We start from the raw sequence: 22,500 nt of genomic DNA on the forward strand, positions 1-22,500 counted from the left end.
TAAATAAATAAATAAATGAATCGATAAATAGATAAATAGATAAATAGATAAATAGATAAATAAATAAATAAATAAATAAATAAATAAATATATATATATATATATATATATATATATATATATATATATATATATATATATATATATATATATATATATATATATATATATATGGGCTCCTATACTATTTCCAATAATACATGAGTGGAATGTATCATCCATGAGCCATGAGTAGAAGAGTGCCTGCTCCATGGAGGACTGTATTACAGAAATTGAATATTACAATAATGTAAGTAACAAAATGTTACTTTTTGTTATATTTACTGCACAGAGTTATAGACTAATCCGTGAGATTATGTGAAATATGTGCAAGGAAAACAGTCTATAACCACTTTGATACATCAAGTCAAACATCAAATATACATCTTCGAATATGGTAGAGAAGCAAAAAATGTTTATGCAGGAAAAGAGACAATAATATTGCAAAGGTGAGGCAAGGAGTCTTGACACTGCACACAATCAAGTAGGCCTAATGGCTGAATTTTTGACAAAATGGGCAGTGAAGCACCCGGATCTAATGAGTTACTAAACAAAAAAACAAAACTATATCATTCTTGAACAAAAAGACTTGGCAATCAACTTTAGCTGGAATTATCCATGTAATAATACTGCAATAAACATCAATGATGACACTAAGCAGGACAAATGGCAGAAAAAAGCTTGCATGGCAACAACATGACTCACTCAACCTCTAATTGATCCAACTCTACAAAAACACAGTATGAAAAGTTGTAACAGCAGCACTAACAACATGGCATAAACAGCAACAAGGCATGAAGCCACAAAAAGATGGCTTCTTGGACAGAATAATCTCTATCATGAGGATACTGAGAGAAAGTCCAAAGACAGACAAAATAAATGGGCTCTGTAAAATACCTTCCTGGTCAGCCAAAGAAGAGATTCCAATAGAAGAAGAAGGCCATAATGAGCAAAATATATCGTACAAGCTGCGGCAAATCCCTCTCCATTTCTGCAACAGCAATGCAATGAGTCAGTAATATTCCTTTGGGAGGGAGCAATTATATCATCATAAAGGACACAGGAGGATCTCTACTGTATTAGTTAAGCAAGGAAAGAACTAAAGAAAAGTAGAATAGTAGCTCTAGAACTTCACTTATTAGAAGAAATTCAAAATCCACGGTAGTTGTTGGTTTATTATTACTTTAACAAGTTGAAGGTTGCAAAATGATTATCAAATTTACTATATCAAATATGTAGAAGGAAGAAAACAGAAAGCCATACTAAAACTCTGATGGCTCTAGTGACAATTACAACGAAGATGAACCTCTTCGTAAACTGACTCATTACATTGCATGTTGACTTATGGAAACATATATTTCAGGAATAAAAATCACAATAACAATTCTGGCTAAATCACAAAGTGTGCATCATGTCAGTCTCAGTGAGGTGTTAGAGTGGTCCAACTAACCTCCGATGGGATTTTTACGCAGCTGGAACCGACTTGGGTTTGGTTGTTATGTAATTTACTTTAGAATTACATTAGGTTATGATTTTTTTAGAATAACACAATTGTTTGAACTGAAATACTAGCCCATTACTCAGAACACTTTGTAGAGATGACTTTCGATGAATGCAGTAGTAACTTAGACTTATGGTAAGAAATTCATGTTTTTGTATCTGAGGGCTTCTGTGGCCTACTTATGCTGAAAGTACACATCTTTATTATATTCTGATGACAGCAAAAAGAAAAGTAGTCCCTCAAAAGGACCTCCAGAATTTAAATCAGTCTACATAACACATACTACACAAATTTGTATTGTACACAAGGAAAATGACCAGAAAATAAATTGAATAGTTGCTTTTTATTTTCCAATATTTCTATTTTTACGTGACCATCTTGTCAATGGCACACTGGAATCTTATTTTCTTCTTTCTCTCTTTCTTTCTTTCTCTTTCTCTCTCACACACATTCATCATTGTTCCAGTCTATATTAAAGGGGCTACAATCATATTCAGTGATTCAATTTGTTTTCATCTACAAATCTAGTCTTTTATTCAATTATAATCTGCTGTCTTTCTGAATGGGAAGAATAATCATCTTAACCATAAGCAAAAGAGTAATTTTTATCTATACCAGAGATAAAGAGTGCAAAATACAGGAGAGTTAGCTAAAGTGGAGAAAATATATATATATATTGGCAGAATAATTATGTACACCTACACCTACATGAACTTACCATGCTTCACTTCCCTTACACTTGAAATGAAACAACTTACACAAACACAATTAAAAGTGGATTTGATCAACCAAACCAATAATCCCGTCCTACTCACCTGGTGGAACTGCACCTCCGCCCCAGTTGGTGAACGTCGTGAAAATACCGAAAGGAAAAGCGCCGATCCCAAAGTGGAACTGGAATTCTCCTCCTCCGCCAAAACCAAAGCCTGGCATGTACCCATTCTGTGGCTCTGGTTCTGTTCTCTGACCAGGGGGGCGAGGGGGAAGCTTGTCTCTGTAAGATATGGAGAGAATGAGAAAGCGGGCAAAAAGTGAGAGTAATAAGAACAGATAGGCTTAAAAAAGCAGAGGTATAAGACAGAAGGAGGGAGGGAAAGGGAGAGGGATGGGATAGGGGTGGGCAGGGGAAGAGAGAGAGGGAGAGAGGGAGGGAGGGAGGGAAGGAGGGAAGGAGGGAGGGAGAGGGAGAGGGAGAGAGAGGGAGAGAGAGAGAGAGAGAGAGAGAGAGAGAGAGAGAGAGAGAGAGAGAGAGAGAGAGAGAGAGAGAGAGAGAGAGAGAGAGAGAGAGAGAGAGAGAGAGAGAGAGGGAGAGAGAGGGAGGGAGGGAGGGAGAGAGAGAGAGAGAGAGGGAGAGGGAGAGGGAGGGTGGGAGAGGGAGAGGGAGAGGGAGAGGGAGAGGTAGAGGTAGAGGTAGAGGGAGAGGGAGAGAGAGGAGGGAGAGGGAGAGGGAGGAGGGAGAGAGAGAGAGAGAGAGAGAGAGAGAGAGAGAGAGAGAGAGAGAGAGAGAGAGAGAGAGAGAGAGAGAGAGAGAGAGAGAGAGAGAGAGAGAATGTGGGGGAAGGAACTATAGGTGGTATTCTTTACCTGGGGTCCTGTTGGTTTCCAGAGCCTCTGCCATACAATGGGATTACCTTCTCACGCGAGATTGCCGCCTTGCAAACTGGACATGTTTGGTTGTTTGGCCTGGTCTCAAGCCACTGGTGTAAACATGGCCAGCTGGAATGAGGAAATGAACTTGAATTATGTCTTTAACTTAAACTGTGTTTGCTTTTTAATTCCTTTTATTTACATTTGATCGCTGAGACACACCATCTTTAGTTCTAATTATGATTTTAACCCTTTGTACATGGGTACATGATCAAAGGGTGACATACGCAGGACTACCTATTGACTTGGTGACTGAGTACTTGAGGAGCCATTCATGTTTGAATAAAACTAATAAGCTGAAATCATGGTAGCCATGGCATACCTGTCATGCTATCCCAGCAAAATGGGTTTAAAAACATGTTACCTTCACAAGCAAATTTAGATATCTCTACCTGTACATTCATAATACAAATAATGATCAAATAATTAACATATATACCTGAGGAGAAATTATTCAGATGAAGTTGATATCCAATAATACATGAAAGTGACGATGTATTCCAATTCTAAAAGTCTAAAATTATGCCTAACCATGTTTTAATTTGATGTTCTATCACAATCTAATAATATATGCATCATTTAATGAAATAAACAAAAGAGTAATCATGAGCACATCAATGATCGTTTCTTTCAAGAAATTAATTCTGAGGCAGGGATAATATTTAGTCCACATCATAAAAATTATATTTACAAAGTGCACTTCTTCACAGCCGTCAGAAAGAAGTAATAGTCTCTCCAGTTCCATAGTATGTCCAATTCAGGTAAAAGAAAAACAGGCAACTCACAACGACCCCTAAATACTCTGATCCCCCCCATCATCTATCTGTTATTGTTTGTGCTTACAGAAGTTTGGGTTCTAAAAATTTATGTACAATATTTGTATTATCTCTTATTGAAATTTGCTGCCTTCAGCACCACATTATTATTATTATTTTTTTCTCAAAAGCAACTTGGCAAACTGGAGGACTCCAGAGCTTAGGGTGAGATGCCATTTTTCTCTTTCCTAATATTGAATGAAGTATAATCAATAATCATAATACTAATAATAATAACTATAAATCTTATGAAAGACAATTCCCAAGACAAGAAACCCATACTTACCAGAAGAGATGGCCACACATGGAAATTACGGCATCCTTTGCTGTGTCAAGGCAAATGTTACACTCAAAATTGGAAGTGTCTGTCGAATCTTCTCCACCTTTGTCTGATCCACCTGAGGCATTGTTGCTGCTCTCACTTCGGCTGTCACTTCCAGGCCCAGCTGTTGCCATTTTAGTGGCTGTGGCTTTTCAGGCTACTCACAAGCACACTTTCCTTTTCTTTTTTTGGGCATGTAGTTCCTGTAAAGAAAATAAGGAAGGATAAATTTACCCTCTCACAATGGATACATCATCAGATTATTTAGATGGTTAACCTATTAATGGCTGTATATTTTGAAGCTGAAAATAAAAGATTCCAGGTGGCTACTCTGCCCGCATGCCCTCTGCGGCCTGCTGCTGTGTCAAAGCGTGAGCCCCGATACAGCGTCACACTGGTGGGATGACCGGCAATGTTTATTTTTTTCAGGTGTCTCATATGTGGGACACCTGTCGTTAGTGGGTTAAATGTGACCTTGGTAATAACACTGTTAAACCTTTCAAGCCAATTCCTGGAGTTCTTGTGTATTCTATTCTTGCTGCAATGGTATAAGGACATGGATAATGTGGTATACTAATATGCAGGAGCAAATCTATATTTTCATTTGCTCTTGAAGTTGAAATATAAAACGAAATATGATGAAACTTAGGCTGTCTTAAAGAATTCACACCCACGGTCTTGAACATTACCTCTGAGCACTTTTTGGGACTGTCAGACAAAAGTACAGTTTCTAAACCTTTCAGATCTGTATACTGACAAAGAAGTAATAATTGTTTTGTAATTGTGAGTGTATATATGTGAAGGTATGTTCATATAGGCATATGAAAGACGGAATGTGCATGCATATGATAATTTTGTCACCAGGCACCAATCTAAATCACATTATACATATATATCATTGACATTTACTTTTTGTTTTTCCTTTTTCTTCCAAACAAGGATAAAAACAGAGAGAGAGTGAGAGAGAGAGAGAGAGTGAGAGTGAGAGTGAGAGTGAGAGTGAGAGTGAGAGTGAGAGTGAGAGTGAGAGTGAGAGTGAGAGTGAGAGAGAGAGAGAGAGAGAGAGAGAGAGAGAGAGAGAGAGAACCTTGCTGCTAGAGTGCCATAGAGAGACACATAATTCACTCAATTATTTTCTGCCATATTGTGGAATGATGGATATGTTTTGAAAAGAAAAAACTTTTACATATTCATGTTTTCTATCAAAATTTGTCTAGATCTGGTTATCTAAAACAACCCAAACAGTTTCAAATTTTAGTATCCCGAGGTGTTTCCATAATTTCTGGGGTTAATAGGAAAAGGGTTGAACAAAACGTAAAATGTATTAACCCAAGTAGAAATCTACTTTGAAATGTTCCATCATCAAAGTTTCCTTCTTCATGTATAAAGGCAAACTAAAATATATGTTTAATGTTTAATGTTTGAAACAAATAAATGTATTAGACATCAAAGATCATATAGCACTATGGTAAAGTATTGTGTCGGAAATAAAGAGGAGCTAAAGGAAATGCGTTAGATGTCAAAGATTAAAGAGCGTCATAGAATAGTATGGTAGTGAAAAGGGAAAAAAAAGGGGTGTAAGTGAACGAGAGAAGAGATTAGTAGAAAGGGGGGTGTTAAGGGGCTAGGGTGATTGAGTGAATTACAGTGTATCTGTCACTGGGGAAGGTATAGGAACAATGTTCAAGGAAAAGAGAAGGCTGTTGGAAGACTAGGAGAAGAATCCGGGGAGAGGGGGGGATGTCAGAAATTAGTGTTATAAGAAAGTATAATAGGAAAAAAGGAAAAGAGGGGAGTAAATGAGGTAGAGCAGGGATTAGTAAAATGGGAAAGGTTAAGGGAGTAGAGCAATTGAATGAATTGCATTGTATCTGTGACTGGGGAAGGAATAGGGACATTGTTCGAGGAAAACAGAGGTGGCTGTTGGAGAAGTAGGAAGAGAAGAATCCAGGGGATGAGAAAGGGAGACTGGGGAAGATGGTGAAGTATCTGGAAGAATGTCTGGAGGGGAGGGGTCTGGAGAAGGACTGTTGTGATAGAGGGGATTCGTATGAGCATTCAGGTGGGAGCTGCAAAGAGGGTGGGGTATGCTGGGAGGGTGTAGGAGGAAGGCGGAACTTGAGGAGGAGGAGGATGGATATCTGCAAATACTTTCAATGCAGAAGGAGTAGGAACAGAGGGATTAGGGGGTGGATGAGGGGGCGGAGTGTTCCCTTGGGTCATCTTTAGGGAAGTTTTGGAGGTCTTCAAGGGTTTCTGAAGGGGAGTTGGGTAAAGAGGACTGAGAAACAAAGGTTCTCTTATGAAGAGAAGAGGAGATAGATATCTGAGGAACAGAAGAAGAGGAAGTCCAACACCATGGTGGTTCATGTAGATGAAGCTGGACATCTACTGAACTGGAAAGAAGCTGAAATAATCCATGAAGGATTGAACAAACAAAAGGAAGGTCATGGAAGCTGCATACATCACGATAGAGAAGAATATGTATTACGTGCGTAACGAGTATGTCACATTCGTCAGGTTATTTATCAGCTCAGATGTAACATATATATGCTATGTATTTGTTCTTATGTAGGTATGTCTGACAAGGATATAACTGAAACTGGTCAAATACATCCCTTGTATTGTGAAGCTATCCATTCTCATTCATACCTTTTCTACATTTGTCAACAGGAATACAGTTCATGCAAAAGGTAACCTTGCCCACTTGTTTTTGGAGGCTCTGTTGAAACAGATGGGTATTCTCAGAATAGGGGGCCGTGGGGTGAATCTCAAGAATCGATCCCACTTGGCTGGGCCAAAGAGATTACTCAAAAGGTTTGCAGAGATAGGCCAGTAGAAGGATGAGGGTGAGAGGGGGATGGGGTGGTGTGGAGTGGAGTAGTTCTGTGGGGAGGAGGATGATAAGGATGAATAGCAGTAATAAGGGAACAGGGGGTAGACATTGAAGAGGATCGCACAGTAGGAAATGGAGAGAATGTTAGGAGAGAGGGAAAGGTGCTTTCTGGAGGTTGAGTAATAACCTGGGTGGATGTTTTGGAATGGATAGAGTTGTTAGTAAGCTTGAGGAGGGGGTATTAGTATCAGTGGTCGGAGCCGTGGTCAAAGGAGGGGCAGGGGTTGGAAAACCATCAAAATCAAATTCAGATAGGCTATCTGATGAAGGGGCAAGCCTTAATGCCCCTATTAAGGGTAAAGAATCCTCATTATTGGCCATAGTGAGCCTGAATAAAATGGAGATAAGAAATGGTCTACCCCTCAGGGTCCCCATAAGGGTTAAGGGCTAGGCAATTAATCAAGGGAAGACCGTGCCCCTGGCTCCCAGAGGCCACTCATGACTGACACAAAGCCAGCCTTTCATCCTTTCAATACGGCTCTCACACCTTAGGAATGGGATAGAAGAAGGGGATCAAGAAGATATGGAAGAGGAAAGGGGAGAAGACCAAGTAAAATTAGTTGAGGCGAGGGCTGAGGCCGAAGGTAGGGGTGATCCCCTACACTGGGCTTCCCACGACAACAACGAGCAAGTTATTGGAATGGAAGCTAAAATAAAGCTATTACAAAATATACAGGAACTATGCCATTTCAATTTTTTGGCTGCAATATGTGGTAATATCTGCTATAAACATCATAATTCCACAATGTGACATTCAGGTATATACTGTGATACCTACAAATCCTGTATTAAATATAATTATAAATGAATAATACTTTTTATGTGTGCTGGATTCAAATTGATTATGGATATTCTTCTATATAAATGATGTTGAATATGTATGAAGTTCAGGATTTATAATTTTTTTTTGTGTCACAAATACAGAATGTAAAAAGGAAGACTTGATGAAAAGGTTGTGAAAAGTGGTGGGATGACTTTCATTTTATTGTGTAGAATTGACACGTTTCTAGGACCCTTCCAGAATCTAATCACTTGTCATGAAAACACAACGAGTATAAAAAAGAGGATAGCTGAACTTCATATGGGATCATTCTAAAAGATAACACACTGCTAGCTAGTCAAGCAATACCTGTCTTATCATGGGTGTTGCAACATATTTGAACTGATTTAAAACACTGTGGACTGAAATTAACACTTCATATATGTACAAAGAGACAAGCCTAAACATAAATCTTTTGAAAGACTTAGAAAAAATAAGTAGACACTGGCTTCCTCTATACTATCAGTTTTGTTATTGTCTTGGTAATTCTAAGTAATACAGCCGCGCTTATTTGTTATATTTTTTGTTCTCCTACCCCCTTCAATCTTGGGGGACCCATGGAGAATTGGGGGTTGAAGGGGGGGGGGGGGGAGCACACACACGGAAGAAATAGTGCAAGATGCACCGGAGTCAATGTTGCAGAAATCCCGACGAAATTTCTTAACCTAACCTAACCCGGACCCCCTTCCTTGGGGTATTTCCTTACCCTTTTCCTAGGGGTATTTCGCCGTACAAACAAAGCATACCTTCCTAACCCCCTACCGGGAGCAAGCCCCCGGACCCCCTTCCCTGGGGGTGTTTCCCTTTTGGAGGCAACTCCCGCACCACTTTTTCCTGGGGTATTTTGCTGTACTTTTCAGAAAGCTCTCGGTATTTCGAGACAGTTTGAGACATTGAGGTCTGTGGACTCTTAGAAAGGCAACCTTTGAATTTGAATTAAAGCTTAACCAGTGAGTTCCCAACAATCTTATAAACTTCGCCGAGATTTATGAACACTAGTCAATAATTCTATCATACTTTCCTCAGTATATGTAGTGCAGCTGCCTTAATTAGTATTGCCATTGTCTTTACTGAAAATTTTGGGTACATTATTTTTCTTGAACAGTTATGGAAAATGAAAAACATCTATATCAATTTTCACAAAATATTGAACCAAAACTGTGCAAGATAAACTCATATATTTCATTGCGGCAACTTTGTCCCTAATTTCAGATAACTTGTAAATCTAATGATGTATAAAAGAGCCTTTGATTACATAAGTTAAAGTTCGTAAACACATCAAATTTTATTCTGAAAAAATCTGACGTACTGTTTGTCACTGGGAACTGGTTGGCAATAAATGAGGAAAGTGCAAAAAATAAAATTTGTTTTTTTTAAGTTCTTCAATTCCAAAAGTTGTATCTTTTCCCTTTTTGTAAAATCCTATATATTTTCAATAGAAACCATTTGTTCCAAAAGTTATATCCTTTCCTTTTTCGTAAAATCCTATATATTTTCAATAGAAACCATTAGTTCCAAAAGTTATATCCTTTAATTTTTTCGTAAAATCCTATATATTTTCAATAGAAACCATGAGTTCCAAAAGTTATATCCTTTAATTTTTTCGTAAAATCCTATATATTTTCAATAGAAACCATGAGTTCCAAAAGTTATATCCTTTCCTTTTTCGTAAAATCCTATATATTTTCAATAGAAACCATTAGTTCCAAAAGTTATATCCTTTCCTTTTTCGTAAAATCCTATATATTTTCAATAGAAACCATTAGTTCCAAAAGTTATATCCTTTCCTTTTTCGTAAAATCCTATATATTTTCAATAGAAACCAACTCTTTGAAAAATAAACTTGTGGAGTAAACAAAATTCACAAAATAAAACTATAGCAGTGTATGCACTCTAAGGTGATTATGACAAAACTTAACATAATTTCAAGTGCTACATTTATGTATAGAAAGCAGTCAGGCTCAGTTCCTGTAATTCTGATTCGAGTACATTAATAAAATGTAGGTAATAACTTAAAATCGGCGACATATTGCCGGTCAAACAGACAAAACCCCGACTCTATTTCATCATCATAACTGCAACAACCCGCCCCAAATAATCGAGAAAACAACCCTTCTTGCATATACCATAACATAATCTTCACATCACTCCCCGCCCTACAAATAAGACTTCAGTATACCCTAAAAGTAAGAAAATAAAATAAAAATCCCTGCCGTTGTAATGGATGTCAACCTAAGATGGCCCAAGGTTACACCCGTGAGTAATATTACTACAATATCAAGCACTGCAGCACGTCCTTTCTTACCTCAAACAACTACTTCGCCGTACAAGATGTGTTTCCCAGACAAATGCTTAGAGTGAATGATGAAACAGAGTCATAAAACAAATCCAAAATACTGAGGAGGAAAGCCAATAGCAGAAGCGATGAATTCCCGAGCTTTTTATATATACGTGTTACATAGACAATGTGTCAATAGAGTACATTTCAGTGCAAATTAAACGTGCGGAGATATTATGGTTATATTGTAGCACAGATTATATCATATATTTTAATCAACTGCTTTTTCTGTGAATAATATGTAGTCAGGTATTCGAAATCACTCGAAATAATAACACGTGTCCTAATCTACACAACACGGAGCTATTCCTCCTCAAGATTACCAACAACTCTGTCCATTCCGAAACGTCCACCAAGGTTATTACTCAACCTCCGGAAAGCACCCTTCCCTCTCTCCTAACATTCTCTCCATATCCTACTGTACGGTCCTCTTCTTCAATGGTCTACCCCCTGTTCCCTTATTACTGCTATTCATCCTTATCATCCTCCTCCCCACAGAAATACTCTCCTCAACACCACCCCATCCCCCTCTCGCCCTCATCCTTCTACAGGCCTATCTCTGCAAACCTTTTGAGTACTCTCTCTCTGGCCCAGCCAAGTGGGATCGGTTCTTGAGATTCACCCCACGGCCCCCTATTCTGAGAATACCCATCTGTTTCAACAGAGCCTCCAAAAACAAGTGGGCAAGGTTACCTTTTGCGTGAACTGTATTCCTGTTGACAAATGTAGAAAAGGTATGAATGAGAATGGATAGCTTCACAATACAAGGGATGTATTTGACCAGTTTCAGTTATATCCTTGTCAGACATACCTACATAAGAACAAATACATAGCATATATATGTTACATCTGAGCTGATAAATCACCTGACGAATGTGACCTCATACTCGTTACGCACGTAATACATATTCTTCTCTATCGTGATGTATGCAGCTTCCATGACCTTCCTTTTATGTTTGTTCAATCCTTCATGGATTATTTCAGCTTCTTTCCCAGTTCAGTAGATGTCCAGCTTCATCTACATGAACCACCATGGTGTTGGACTTCCTCTTCTTCTGTTCCTCAGATATCTATCTCCTCTTCTCTTCATAAGAGAACCTTTGTTTCTCAGTCCTCTTTACCCAACTCCCCTTCAGAAACCCTTGAAGACCTCCAAAACTTCCCTAAAGATGACCCAAGGGAACACTCTGCCCCCTCATCCACCCCCTAATCCCTCTGTTCCTACTCCTTCTGCATTGAAAGTATTTGCAGATATCCATCCTCCTCCTCGTCAAGTTCCACCTTCCTCCTACACCCTCCCAGCATACCCCACCCTCTTTGCAGCTCCCACCTGAATGCTCATACGAATCCCCTCTATCACAACAGTCCTTCTCCAGACCCCTCCCCTCCAGACATTCTTCCAGATACTTCACCACCTTCCCCAGTCTCCCTTTCTCATCCCCCGGATTCTTCTCTTCCTACTTCTCCAACAGCCGCCTCTGTTTTCCTCGAACAATGTCCCTATTCTTTCCCCAGTCACAGATACAATGCAATTCATTCAATTGCTCTACTCCCTTAACCTTTCCCATTTTACTAATCCCTGCTCTACTTCATTTACTTCCCTCTTTTTCCATTTTGCTGTTATACTTTCTTATAACACTCTAATCTGTGACATCCCCTCTCTCCCCGGATTCTTCTCCTAGTCTTCCAACTGCCATCTCTTTTCCTTGAACATTGTTCCTGTACCTTCCCCAGTGACAGATACACTGTAATTCACTCAATCACCCTAGCCCCTTAACCCCCCCTTTCTACTAATCTCTTCTCTCGTTCACTTACACCCCTTTTTTTCCCTTTTCACTACCATACTATTCTTTAACGCTCTTTAATCTTTGACATCTAACGCATTTCCTTTAGCTCCTCTTTATTTCCGACACAATACTTTACCATAGTGCTATATGATCTTTGATGTCTAGTACATTTATTTGTTTCAAACATTAAACATTAAACATTTATTTTAGTTTGCCTTTATACATGAAGAAGGAAACTTTGATGATGGAACATTTCAAGGTAGATTTAAGGGTTTCTACTTGGGTTAATACATTTTACGTTTTGTTCAACCCTTTTCCTATTAACCCCAGAAATATTGGAAACACTCAGGATACTGAAATTTGAAACTGTTGAGTTCGGGCTGTTTTAAATAACCAGATCTATACAAATTTTGATAGACTCATGAATATGTAAAAGTTTTTTCTTTTCAAAACATAGCCATCATTCTACAATATGACAGAAAATAATTAAGTGAATTATGTGTCTGCCCATGGCACTCTAGGAGCAAGGTTCTCTCTCTCTCTCTCTCTCTCTCTCTCTCTCTCTCTCTCTCTCTCTCTCTCTCTCTCTCTCTCTCTCTCTCTCTCTCTCTCTCGCTCTCTCTCTCTTTCTCTTTCTTTCTTTTTCTCTCTCTCTCTCTCTCTCTCACCCTCACTCTCTCTCTGTTTTTATCCTTGTTTGGAAGAAAAAGGGAAAAAAAAAAGATATATATGTATATTGGGATTTAGATTGGTGCCTGGTGACAAAATTATCATATGCATGCACATTCCGTCTTTCATATGCCTATATGAACATGCCTTCACATATATACGCTCACAATTACAAAACAAATATTACTCCTTTGTCAGTATACAGATCTGAAAGGTTTAGAAACTGTACTTTTGTCTGACAGTCCCAAAAAGTGCTCAGAGGTAATGTTCAAGACCGTGGGTATGAATTCTTTAAGACAGCCTAAGTTTCATCATATTTCGTGTTATATTTCAACTTCAAGAGCAAATGAAAATATAAATTTGCTCCTGCATATTAGTATACCACATTATCCATGTCCTTATACCATTGCAGCAAGAATAGAATACACAAGAACTCCAGAAATTGGCTTGAAAGGTTTAACAGTGTTATTACCAAGGTCACATTTAACCCACTAACGACAGGTGTCCCACATATGAGACACCTGAAAAAAATAAACATTGCCGGTCATCCCACCAGTGTGACGCTGTATTGGGGCTCACGCTTCGATGCAGCAGCAAGCCGCAGAGGGCATGCGGGCAGAGTAGCCACCCGGAATCTTTTATTTTCAGCTTCAAAATATACCGCCGTTAATAGGTTAACCATCTAAATAATCTGATGATGTATCCATTGTGAGAGGGTAAATTTATCGTTCCTTATTTTCTTTACAGGAACTACATGCCCAAAAAAAGAAAAGGAAAGTGTGCTTGTGAGTAGCCTGAAAAGCCACAGCCACTAAAATGGCAACAGCTGGGCCTGGAAGTGACAGCCGAAGTGAGAGCAGCAACAATGCCTCAGGTGGATCAGACAGAGGTGGAGAAGATTCGACAGACAATTCCAATTTTGAGTGTAACATTTGCCTCGACGCAGCAAAGGATGCCGTCATTTCCATGTGTGGCCATCTCTTCTGGTAAGTATGGGTTTCTTGTCTTGGGAATTGTCTTTCATAAGATTTTATAATTATTATTATTATTTTAATTATTATTATTAGTAGTATTATCATTATTATTATCATTATCATTATTATCATTATTATTATTATTATTATTATTATTATTATTATTATTATTATTATTATTATTATTATTATTATTATTATTATTATTATCATTATCATTACCATTATTATTATTATTATTATGATTATTGATTATACTTCATCCAATATTAGGAAAGAGAAAAATGGCATCTCACCCTCAGTCTTCCAGTTTGCCAAGTTGCTTTTGAGAAAAAAAATAATAATGTGGTGCTGAAGGCAGCAAATTTCAACAAGAGATAATACAAATATTGTACATAAATTTTTAGAACCCAAACTTCTGTAAGCACAAACAATAACAGATAGATGATGGGGGAGGGGGGATCAGAGTATTTAGTGGTCATTGTGAGTTGCCTGTTTTTCTTTTACCTGAATTGGACATACTATGGAACTGGAGAGACTATTACTTCTTTCTGACGGCTGTGAAGAAGTGCACTTTGTAAATATAATTTTTATGATATGGACTAAATATTATCCCTGCCTCAGAATTAATTTCTTGAAAGAAACGATCATTGATGGGCTCATGATTACTCTTTTGTTTATTTTATTAAATGATGCATATATTATTAGATTGTGATAGAACATCAAATTAAAACATGGTTAGGCATAATTTTAGACTTTTAGAATTGGAATACATCGTCACTTTCGTGTATTATTGGATATCAACTTCATCTGAATAATTTCTCCTCAGGTATATATGTTAATTATTTGATCATTATTTGTATTATGAATGTACAGGTAGAGATATCTAAATTTGCTTGTGAAGGTAACATGTTTTTAAACCCATTTTGCTGGGATAGCATGACAGGTATGCCATGGCTACCATGATTTCAGCTTATTAGTTTTATTCAAACATGAATGGCTCCTCAAGTACTCAGTCACCAAGTCAATAGGTAGTCCAGCTTATGTCACCCTTTGATCATGTACAAAGGGTTAAAATCACAATTAGAACTAAAGATGGTGTGTCTCAGCGATCAAATGTAAATAAAAGGAATTAAAAAGCAAACACAGTTTAAGTTAAAGACATAATTCAAGTTCATTCCCTCATTCCAGCTGGCCATGTTTACACCAGTGGCTTGAGACCAGGCCAAACAACCAAACATGTCCAGTTTGCAATGCGGCAATCTCGCGTGAGAAGGTAATCCCATTGTATGGCAGAGGCTCTGGAAACCAACAGGACCCCAGGTAAAGAATACCACCTATAGTTCCTTCCCCCACATTCTCTCTCTCTCTCTCTCTCTCTCTCTCTCTCTCTCTCTCTCTCTCTCTCTCTCTCTCTCTCTCTCTCTCTCTCTCTCTCTCTCTCTCTCTCTCTCTCTCTCTCTCTCTCTCTCTCTCTCTCTCTCTCGCTCTCTCTGTCTCTCTCTCTCTTTCCCCATCTCTCTCTCTCCCTCCCTTTCTCCCTCCCTCCCTCTCTCCCTCTCTCCGTCCCTCCCTCTCTCCCTCTCTCCCTCTCTCCCTCTCTCCCTCTCTCCCTCTCTCTCTTCCTCTGCCCACCCCTATCCCATCCCTCTCCCTTTCCCTCCCTCCTTCTGTCTTATACCTCTGCTTTTTTAAGCCTATCTGTCCTTATTACTCTCACATTTTGCCCGCTTTCTCATTCTCTCCATATCTTACAGAGACAAGCTTCCCCCTCGCCCCCCTGGTCAGAGAACAGAACCAGAGCCACAGAATGGGTACATGCCAGGCTTTGGTTTTGGCGGAGGAAGAGGATTCCAGTTCCACTTTGGGATCGGCGCTTTTCCCTTCGGCATTTTCACGACGTTCAACAACTGGGGCGGAGGTGCAGTTCCACCAGGTGAGTAGGACGGGATTATTGGTTTGGTTGATCAAATCCACTTTGAATTGTGTTTGTGTAAGTTGTTTCATTTCAAGTGTAAGGGAAGTGAAGCATGGTAAGTTCATGTAGGTGTAGGTGTACATAATTATTCTGCCAATATATATATATATTTTCTCCACTTTAGCTAACTCTCCTGTATTTTGCACTCTTTTTCTCTGGTATAGATAAAAATTACTCTTTTGCTTATGGTTAAGATGATTATTCTTCCCATTCAGAAAGACAGCAGATTATAAATGAATAAAAGACTAGATATGTAGATGAAAACAAATTAATCACTGAATATGATTGTAGCCCCTTTAATATAGACTGGAACAATGATGAATGTGTGTGAGAGAGAAAGAGAAAGAAAGAAAGAGAGAAAGAAGAAAATAAGATTCCAGTGTGCCATTGACAAGATGGTCACGTGGAAAATAGAAATATTGGAAAATAAGAAGCAACTATTCAATTTATTTTCTGGTCACTTTCCTTGTGTACAATACAAATTTGTGTAGTATGTGTTATGTAAACTGATTTAAATTTTGGAGGTCCTTTTGAGGGACTACTTTTCTTTTTGCTGTCATCAGAATATAATAAAGATGTGTACTTTCAGCATAAGTAGGCCACAGAAGCCCTCAGATACAAAAACATGAATTTCTTACCATAAGTCTAAGTTACTACTGCGTTCATCGAAAGTCATCTCTACAAAGTGTTCTGAGTAATGGGCTAGTATTTCAGTTCAAACAATTGTGTTATTCTAAAAAAATCATAACCTAATGTAATTCTAAAGTAAATTACATAACAACCAAACCCAAGTCGGTTCCAGCTGCGTAAAAATCCCATCGGAGGTTAGTTGGACCACTCTAACACCTCACTGAGACTGACATGATGCACACTTTGTGATTTAGCCAGAATTGTTATTGTGATTTTTATTCCTGAAATATGTTTCCATAAGTCAACATGCAATGTAATGAGTCAGATTACGAAGAGGTTCATCTTCGTTGTAATTATCACTATAGCCAACAGAGTTTTAGTATGGCTTTCTGTTTTCTTCCTTCTACATATTTGATATAGTAAATTTGATAATCATTTTGCAACCTTCAACTTGTTAAAGTAATAATAAACCAACAACTACCGTGGATTTTGAATTTCTCTTCTAATAAGTGAAGTTCTAGAGCTACTATTCTACTTTTCTTTAGTTCTTTCCTTGCTTAACTAATACAGTAGAGATCCTCCTGTGTCCTTTATGATGATATAATTGCTCCCTCCCAAAGGAATATTACTGACTCATTGCATTGCTGTTGCAGAAATGGAGAGGGATTTGCCGCAGCTTCTACGATATATTTTGCTCATTATGGCCTTCTTCTTCTATTGGAATCTCTTCTTTGGCTGACCAGGAAGGTATTTTACAGAGCCCATTTATTTTGTCTGTCTTTGGACTTTCTCTCAGTATCCTCATGATAGAGATTATTCTGTCCAAGAAGCCTTCTTTTTGTGGCTTCATGCCTTGTTGCTGTTTATGCCATGTTGTTAGTGCTGCTGTTACAACTTTTCATACTGTGTGTTTGTAGAGTTGGATCAATTAGAGGTTGAGTGAGTCATGTTGTTGCCATGCAAGCTTTTTTCTGCCATTTGTCCTGCTTAGTGTCATCATTGATGTTTATTGCAGTATTATTACATGGATAATTCCAGCTAAAGTTGATTGCCAAGTCTTTTTGTTCAAGAGTGATATAGTTTGTTTTTTTGTTTAGTAACTCATTAGATCCGGGTGCTTCACTGCCCATTTTGTCAAAAATTCAGCCATTAGGCCTACTTGATTGTGTGCAGTGTCAAGACTCCTTGCCTCACCTTTGCAATATTATTGTCTCTTTTCCTGCATAAACATTTTTTGCTTCTCTACCATATTTGAAGATGTATATTTGATGTTTGACTTGATGTATCAAAGTGGTTATAGACTGTTTTCCTTGCACATATTTCACATAATCTCACGGATTGGTCTATAACTCTGTGCAGTAAATATAACAAAAAGTAACATTTTGTTACTTACATTATTGTAATATTCAATATCTGTAATACAGTCCTCCATGGAGCAGGCACTCTTCTACTCATGGCTCATGGATGATACATTCCACTCATGTATTATTGGAAATAGTATAGGAGCCCATATATATATATATATATATATATATATATATATATATATATATATATATATATTTATTTATTTATCTATTTATTTATTTATTTATCTATTCATTTATTTATTTATTTATTATTTACATATGTAGATATACATATGAATATATTTATTTATATGTTTATATATTAAAGATGTATCAAAGATTATACATCCTGTTTAATAACATAAAATTTTTGCCTTATGTCTACTTTTTGCTTAATGTGAGAATGATTCTTCCATGAATTTGCAGTATCTACAGGGATCCAATTTTTTCTTACTGTTGTAATTTAATGATAACTGTGAAACTTGATCAAAGAAAGCTAAGTTATAATGTATTTAAAAGTGAAAATCTAAAGGAAAATTCTAGGAATCTTGAGAATAATACAAAAATGACAGTGATGGCAATGGTTGCAAGATACCACAGAGTATACTCTTTTTCCTGTCTCCATTCCCTTATTCAGAAAAAGTATAGTTACGCTATGCCAAGCATCCTCCCTGTTTTTTGAAGTCTGTAAGCTTCACAGGTTTTCCTCCGTGTGTGCTTGATGGTAACTCCAAGAACTGTCACTTTAGTGGAAATCAATTAGTGGTTAGATTTAAATACTTTGATATTTCAGCTAGTTATTATCATAAAGAACAGTGGTTCTTAACTGGCTTAGGCTTACTTGAGCTGCCATTCTGACGGATGTGCAGCTTGTAAGCTGGGCACACGTGAACAATGTCATTTGTTCTATTTCTGCATAAGTATTTTCTCTCTCTCTCTCTCTCTCTCTCTCTCTCTCTCTCTCTCTCTCTCTCTCTCTCTCTCTCTCTCTCTCTCTCTCTCTCTCTCTCTCTCTCTCTCTCCATTTTCCTATGTCCATATTTGCCATTTAATTTGCTTTATCCAGATAGTAATAGACTGTTTTCCTTGCAAAGCCTCCATATCTCTCTAGATAGTCCATAACCCCTTCCCTAAAGTTTTCTGTAATACAACCAGTGCTGCTGGTCACAGTTGCCAGGAATAGGACCCTGAGCATGGAAATTCCCTCCTCCAAGGAGTCATCTCTTATCCAGCCATGGCTCACGGAAATGCTCACAACAGCAAGTTCTGGTCACCTTGGCCCACACCCAAATTTTCCTGTGGCGGCATGTTCATGTCACCCAGCCCTCGGAGCCAAATTTTTTCATGTGATGGTCATGTCATCCAGATTGTAGGGATTAACCTAGGGATCATTTAGGTTTTTGGGGAGATCACAAAGGATTCTATTGATTTTGCAGATTTCTGGCATCTTTAGAGGTTCAGGGGAATTTTTAAAGTTTGTTTTGTGGCATTTTCAGTAAGTGTAGTTCTATATGTTGTTTTGTTTCATCTTGCATTTACAGTAAGAAAACTTCCTCAAAATCTATTGCAGGGGTTACAGTAATACCCTAAAGAGTCACAGGAGGTGATAGGATTAAAATGGTCAAGAACTGCTGCTGTGTAAAAGCTTCATACAATTTTATATTTTTAGCTCTTATCACAGATGTGTAACTGGAGATACATAGAATTTTGATGCAAGCTGTGACCAGTATTACAAGGAGGAGTCACAATCCCTCCTTCCACTTGCCCACAGAGCATAGGTAATTTCTCTATCCCATTCCAGCTGCTGTCATTTTGTTGTCAGCTCTTGTTGGTGTACTCTAAATTCCTTTGTCTCTTGTTCCCAAGTGATGGAAATTTTCTCCATTCCAGCTCCCGGAACCCAGCAGTACCAGGAGGAGCGGTTTCTCTCTCAAGTGTTGATGGCCATGGCTCTGCTCGCAAGCGTGCACGCATATATACATATATACATCTACATACAGAAACACACATATGCATATATACATATGTATACATATATACATCTACATAAACACACACACACTCATAAATAACCAAACACAACACGTGTGTGTGTTTACAATATTTGGAAACTTGACATAAAATACCTGCCCTTGAGAAGATATCGTCATTTTACTGAGACTTCAATACTGAATCTGGTTAAGAACTGGCTACAGGATATGTGTGGCGCCGTGGAGTCTTATGATCTGTAAACAAGAAATAATCAATGCAGCTGATTCTCCTAGTATATGACCTTTACATTGCTTACCAAGCTTTGAGAAGACTGAATGCCAAGCTCTACCCACATGTGAATGAAGTCTACTCATCTGGTGGCAAGAACGTCACAGACTCTGATTGGGCACAAGCATGCTAGCCTGAGTATTTAACAGTTGTATCAGATTGATCCCCCAACGGTTGGCAGATTGCAATCTACACAGCATTCCAGGTAAGGTGCACGTTCTCATGCTGCTGAGACGTATCAGAGACCACCTGCTAAGGCACCAGAAACGGGAACAATCCAATTCACTCCTGCCAAACCCATGCAGTCTCCATCGACCTAAACTGCATCAGGAATCAGCGTAGGAGATCCTTATACTCAGAGATATTCTGTCAGATTATTGGCCTTGTAGCAAGCCCTTATTCTAGCAGTAAATGCTTGGTGAATGGGTCTTTATTTTATCTTAATTTCACATACTGTAGCTTACCTTATTTTCCAGGGTTGTTTAGTTTGACTGGTCTTTCTCCATTCACACTTTTTTGTTTTTTGGTTAACTGCCGTGTACTCAAAATGTATATAACAGCGTCACGCCATTATTCTATTTTATTGATACATCATCATTTAATTATTACCATTCAACCATTACCACTGTCATAACAGTTTTAGATATAATTATCAGGTTCCCGAAATACATCAATTAAACTAGTGGGTCCTCACATTTTGTACAGTCATAATTACAGTAATAAAATCTTATCTCTAGTTTATTTTTACCTACTTTTCTCTCGCATAAAAAATGTCTTACATGTACCATTATTATAAATATATTTATAAGGATAAATCTAATTGACAGAACAACAGGAAATTATTTTGCTGACTACTAAACTTCCTGAAGCACAAGAAGTTGTTAAACGCCAGTACACCTAATAGTATATAGGAGTAAATAACACCTGAAAATGTGTGGATACCTCAAACTATTTCGTATAGGTGAATCTTTGTAATATATGGGAAAATATGAGTACACTTCAGTCTCTCTCTCTCATACATGTATATGTGTGTGTATATATATATATATATATATATATATATATATATATATATATATATATATATATATATATATATATATATATATATATATATACATATATACAAACACACACACACACACACACACACACACACACACACACACACACACACACACACACACACACACACACACACACACACACACACACACATACATACATACACACACACACACACACACACACACACACACACACACACACACACACACACACACACACACACACACACACACACACACACACACACACACACACACACACACACACATACATGTGTGTGTGTGTGTGTGTGTGTGTGTGTGTGTGTGTGTGTGTGTGTGTGTGTGTGTGTGTGTGTGTGTGTGTGTGTGTGTGTGTGTGTGTGTAATTATTTATATTCACGTAGTCCTGCAGACTACATGTATACTCCATGATCCTAAACACACACACACACACACACACACACACGAGTGTATATCTGTGTGTGTGTGTGTGTGTGTGTGTGTGTGTGTGTGTGTGTGTGTGTGTGTGTGTGTGTGTGTGTGTGTGTGTGTGTGTGTGTGTGTGTGTGTGTGTGTGTGTGTGTGTGTGTGTGTGTGTGTGTGTGTGTGTGTGTGTGTGTGTGTGTGTGTGTGTGTGTGTGTGTGTGTGTGTGTGTGTGTGTGTGTGTGTGTCGTTTGTGGCGTTTGTGGCGTTTGTGGACACGCAGTCCTGCCAAATACAAGTATACCCCATGATCCTTGCTAAAAGCCTGAAGACAGGATTGAACCCAGGTTTCAATGATTTACTAAAAAAAAATGGGAATATCAGAGCATTAAAGATACAAAGCTTGTTTTTTTCTGCACGGGGAATGGGACCATCAAATCCTCTTGTCGAGAGTTTATGACTCCTACTGCTAGGCCTATCCGTCTTCCTGATCTAACATCCCTGTGTAATGTGTAATGCTTGAAGTTCGGGTAAACAGCTTCTTTTGATAGACCCCCAAAGTCCCGGCCCGTGGTCTTGGTTCAGGAGACTTGTGTCAAAGAGCTTTCGCTTAAACTCAGAGACGTTTTGAACACATTTCCCGATGGAGGTCCGCCAGCACCACGGCTCTGATTGGCTGCGATGCGAGACAGTTCGATGGTGATTGGCTGACGGGGGCGAGATGCTGGTCAAGTTCTCCATATAGGGTGTTTGAAGAGTCTCTGAGTATGGTTGTTTTGTCTCATTGCTAAATGTATAGGACTCTGGAGATTCAGACAGGAAAACATCATCGGTTGTGTTGTTTTGCACTTTTTTTTTATAATTCAACCAAGTATTCAGTCTATTCATATTCAGTTTTGAAAAGTTAAGGTGTTCACCTTTTTGCACATTTCAGTTCTGAAGTTCACCAAGCTTTCACTGCTAGAATAAGGGCTTGCTAGTAGGCCAATAATCTGACAGAATA

The 22,500-nt window shown here is 38.2% G+C and overlaps 2 protein-coding genes across 10 annotated transcripts in view; one reads left to right on the plus strand and one right to left on the minus strand.

Moving 5' to 3' along the window:
* LOC113805168 (E3 ubiquitin-protein ligase RNF185) overlaps positions 1 to 10,505 on the minus strand; it is a 12,903-nt gene extending 2,398 nt beyond the window's left edge. Inside the window, exons 1-5 of one of the 4 annotated variants that reach the window (XM_070139545.1) lie at positions 10,346 to 10,505; positions 4,289 to 4,527; positions 3,125 to 3,256; positions 2,356 to 2,534; positions 937 to 1,030 (exon numbers count right to left, since the gene is read on the minus strand). In XM_070139545.1, coding sequence (XP_069995646.1) covers positions 945 to 1,030; positions 2,356 to 2,534; positions 3,125 to 3,256; positions 4,289 to 4,458 — 567 coding nt within the window. In that variant the 5' untranslated portion in view covers positions 4,459 to 4,527; positions 10,346 to 10,505 and the 3' untranslated portion in view covers positions 937 to 944. Of the gene's footprint in view, positions 1 to 936; positions 1,031 to 2,355; positions 2,535 to 3,124; positions 3,257 to 4,288; positions 4,528 to 6,976; positions 6,999 to 7,031; positions 7,161 to 10,345 lie in introns of those variants that run through there. The other 3 variants (XM_070139542.1, XM_070139543.1, XM_070139544.1) reach the window with 3 other exon arrangements.
* A 92-nt stretch (positions 10,506 to 10,597) lies between these two features.
* On the plus strand, positions 10,598 to 20,754 carry LOC113805169 (E3 ubiquitin-protein ligase RNF185-like). Of its 6 annotated transcripts, none has more exons than XM_070139539.1 (6): positions 10,598 to 10,735; positions 13,582 to 13,820; positions 15,000 to 15,131; positions 15,566 to 15,744; positions 17,070 to 17,163; positions 19,656 to 20,754. In XM_070139539.1, exons 2-5 carry the CDS (start codon positions 13,651 to 13,653, stop codon positions 17,153 to 17,155), a joined length of 567 nt encoding a protein of 188 aa, XP_069995640.1. In that variant the 5' UTR covers positions 10,598 to 10,735; positions 13,582 to 13,650; the 3' UTR covers positions 17,156 to 17,163; positions 19,656 to 20,754. The 6 variants fall into 6 exon arrangements, with proteins under 6 accessions (XP_069995640.1, XP_027211922.2, XP_069995641.1 ...); XM_070139540.1 differs by having other exon boundaries at positions 10,684 to 10,798; XM_027356121.2 differs by lacking the exon at positions 17,070 to 17,163.
* The last annotated feature ends 1,746 nt before the right edge of the window (positions 20,755 to 22,500 follow it).

This window comes from Penaeus vannamei, chromosome 25 (genome assembly GCF_042767895.1).
Source record: "Penaeus vannamei isolate JL-2024 chromosome 25, ASM4276789v1, whole genome shotgun sequence".
NCBI classification, from domain to species: Eukaryota; Metazoa; Arthropoda; class Malacostraca; order Decapoda; family Penaeidae; genus Penaeus; species Penaeus vannamei.

Coding starts and splice junctions, on each gene's coding strand:
- LOC113805169 (XM_027356121.2), top strand. CDS start 13,651: ATGGCAACAGCTGGGCCTGGAAGTGACAGCCGAAGTGAGAGCAGCAAC. Junction 15,132..15,565: donor GGAAACCAACAGGACCCCAG/GTAAAGAATACC, acceptor CATATCTTACAG/AGACAAGCTTCCCCCTCGCC. Junction 15,745..19,655: donor CGGAGGTGCAGTTCCACCAG/GTGAGTAGGACG, acceptor TCTCCATTCCAG/CTCCCGGAACCCAGCAGTAC.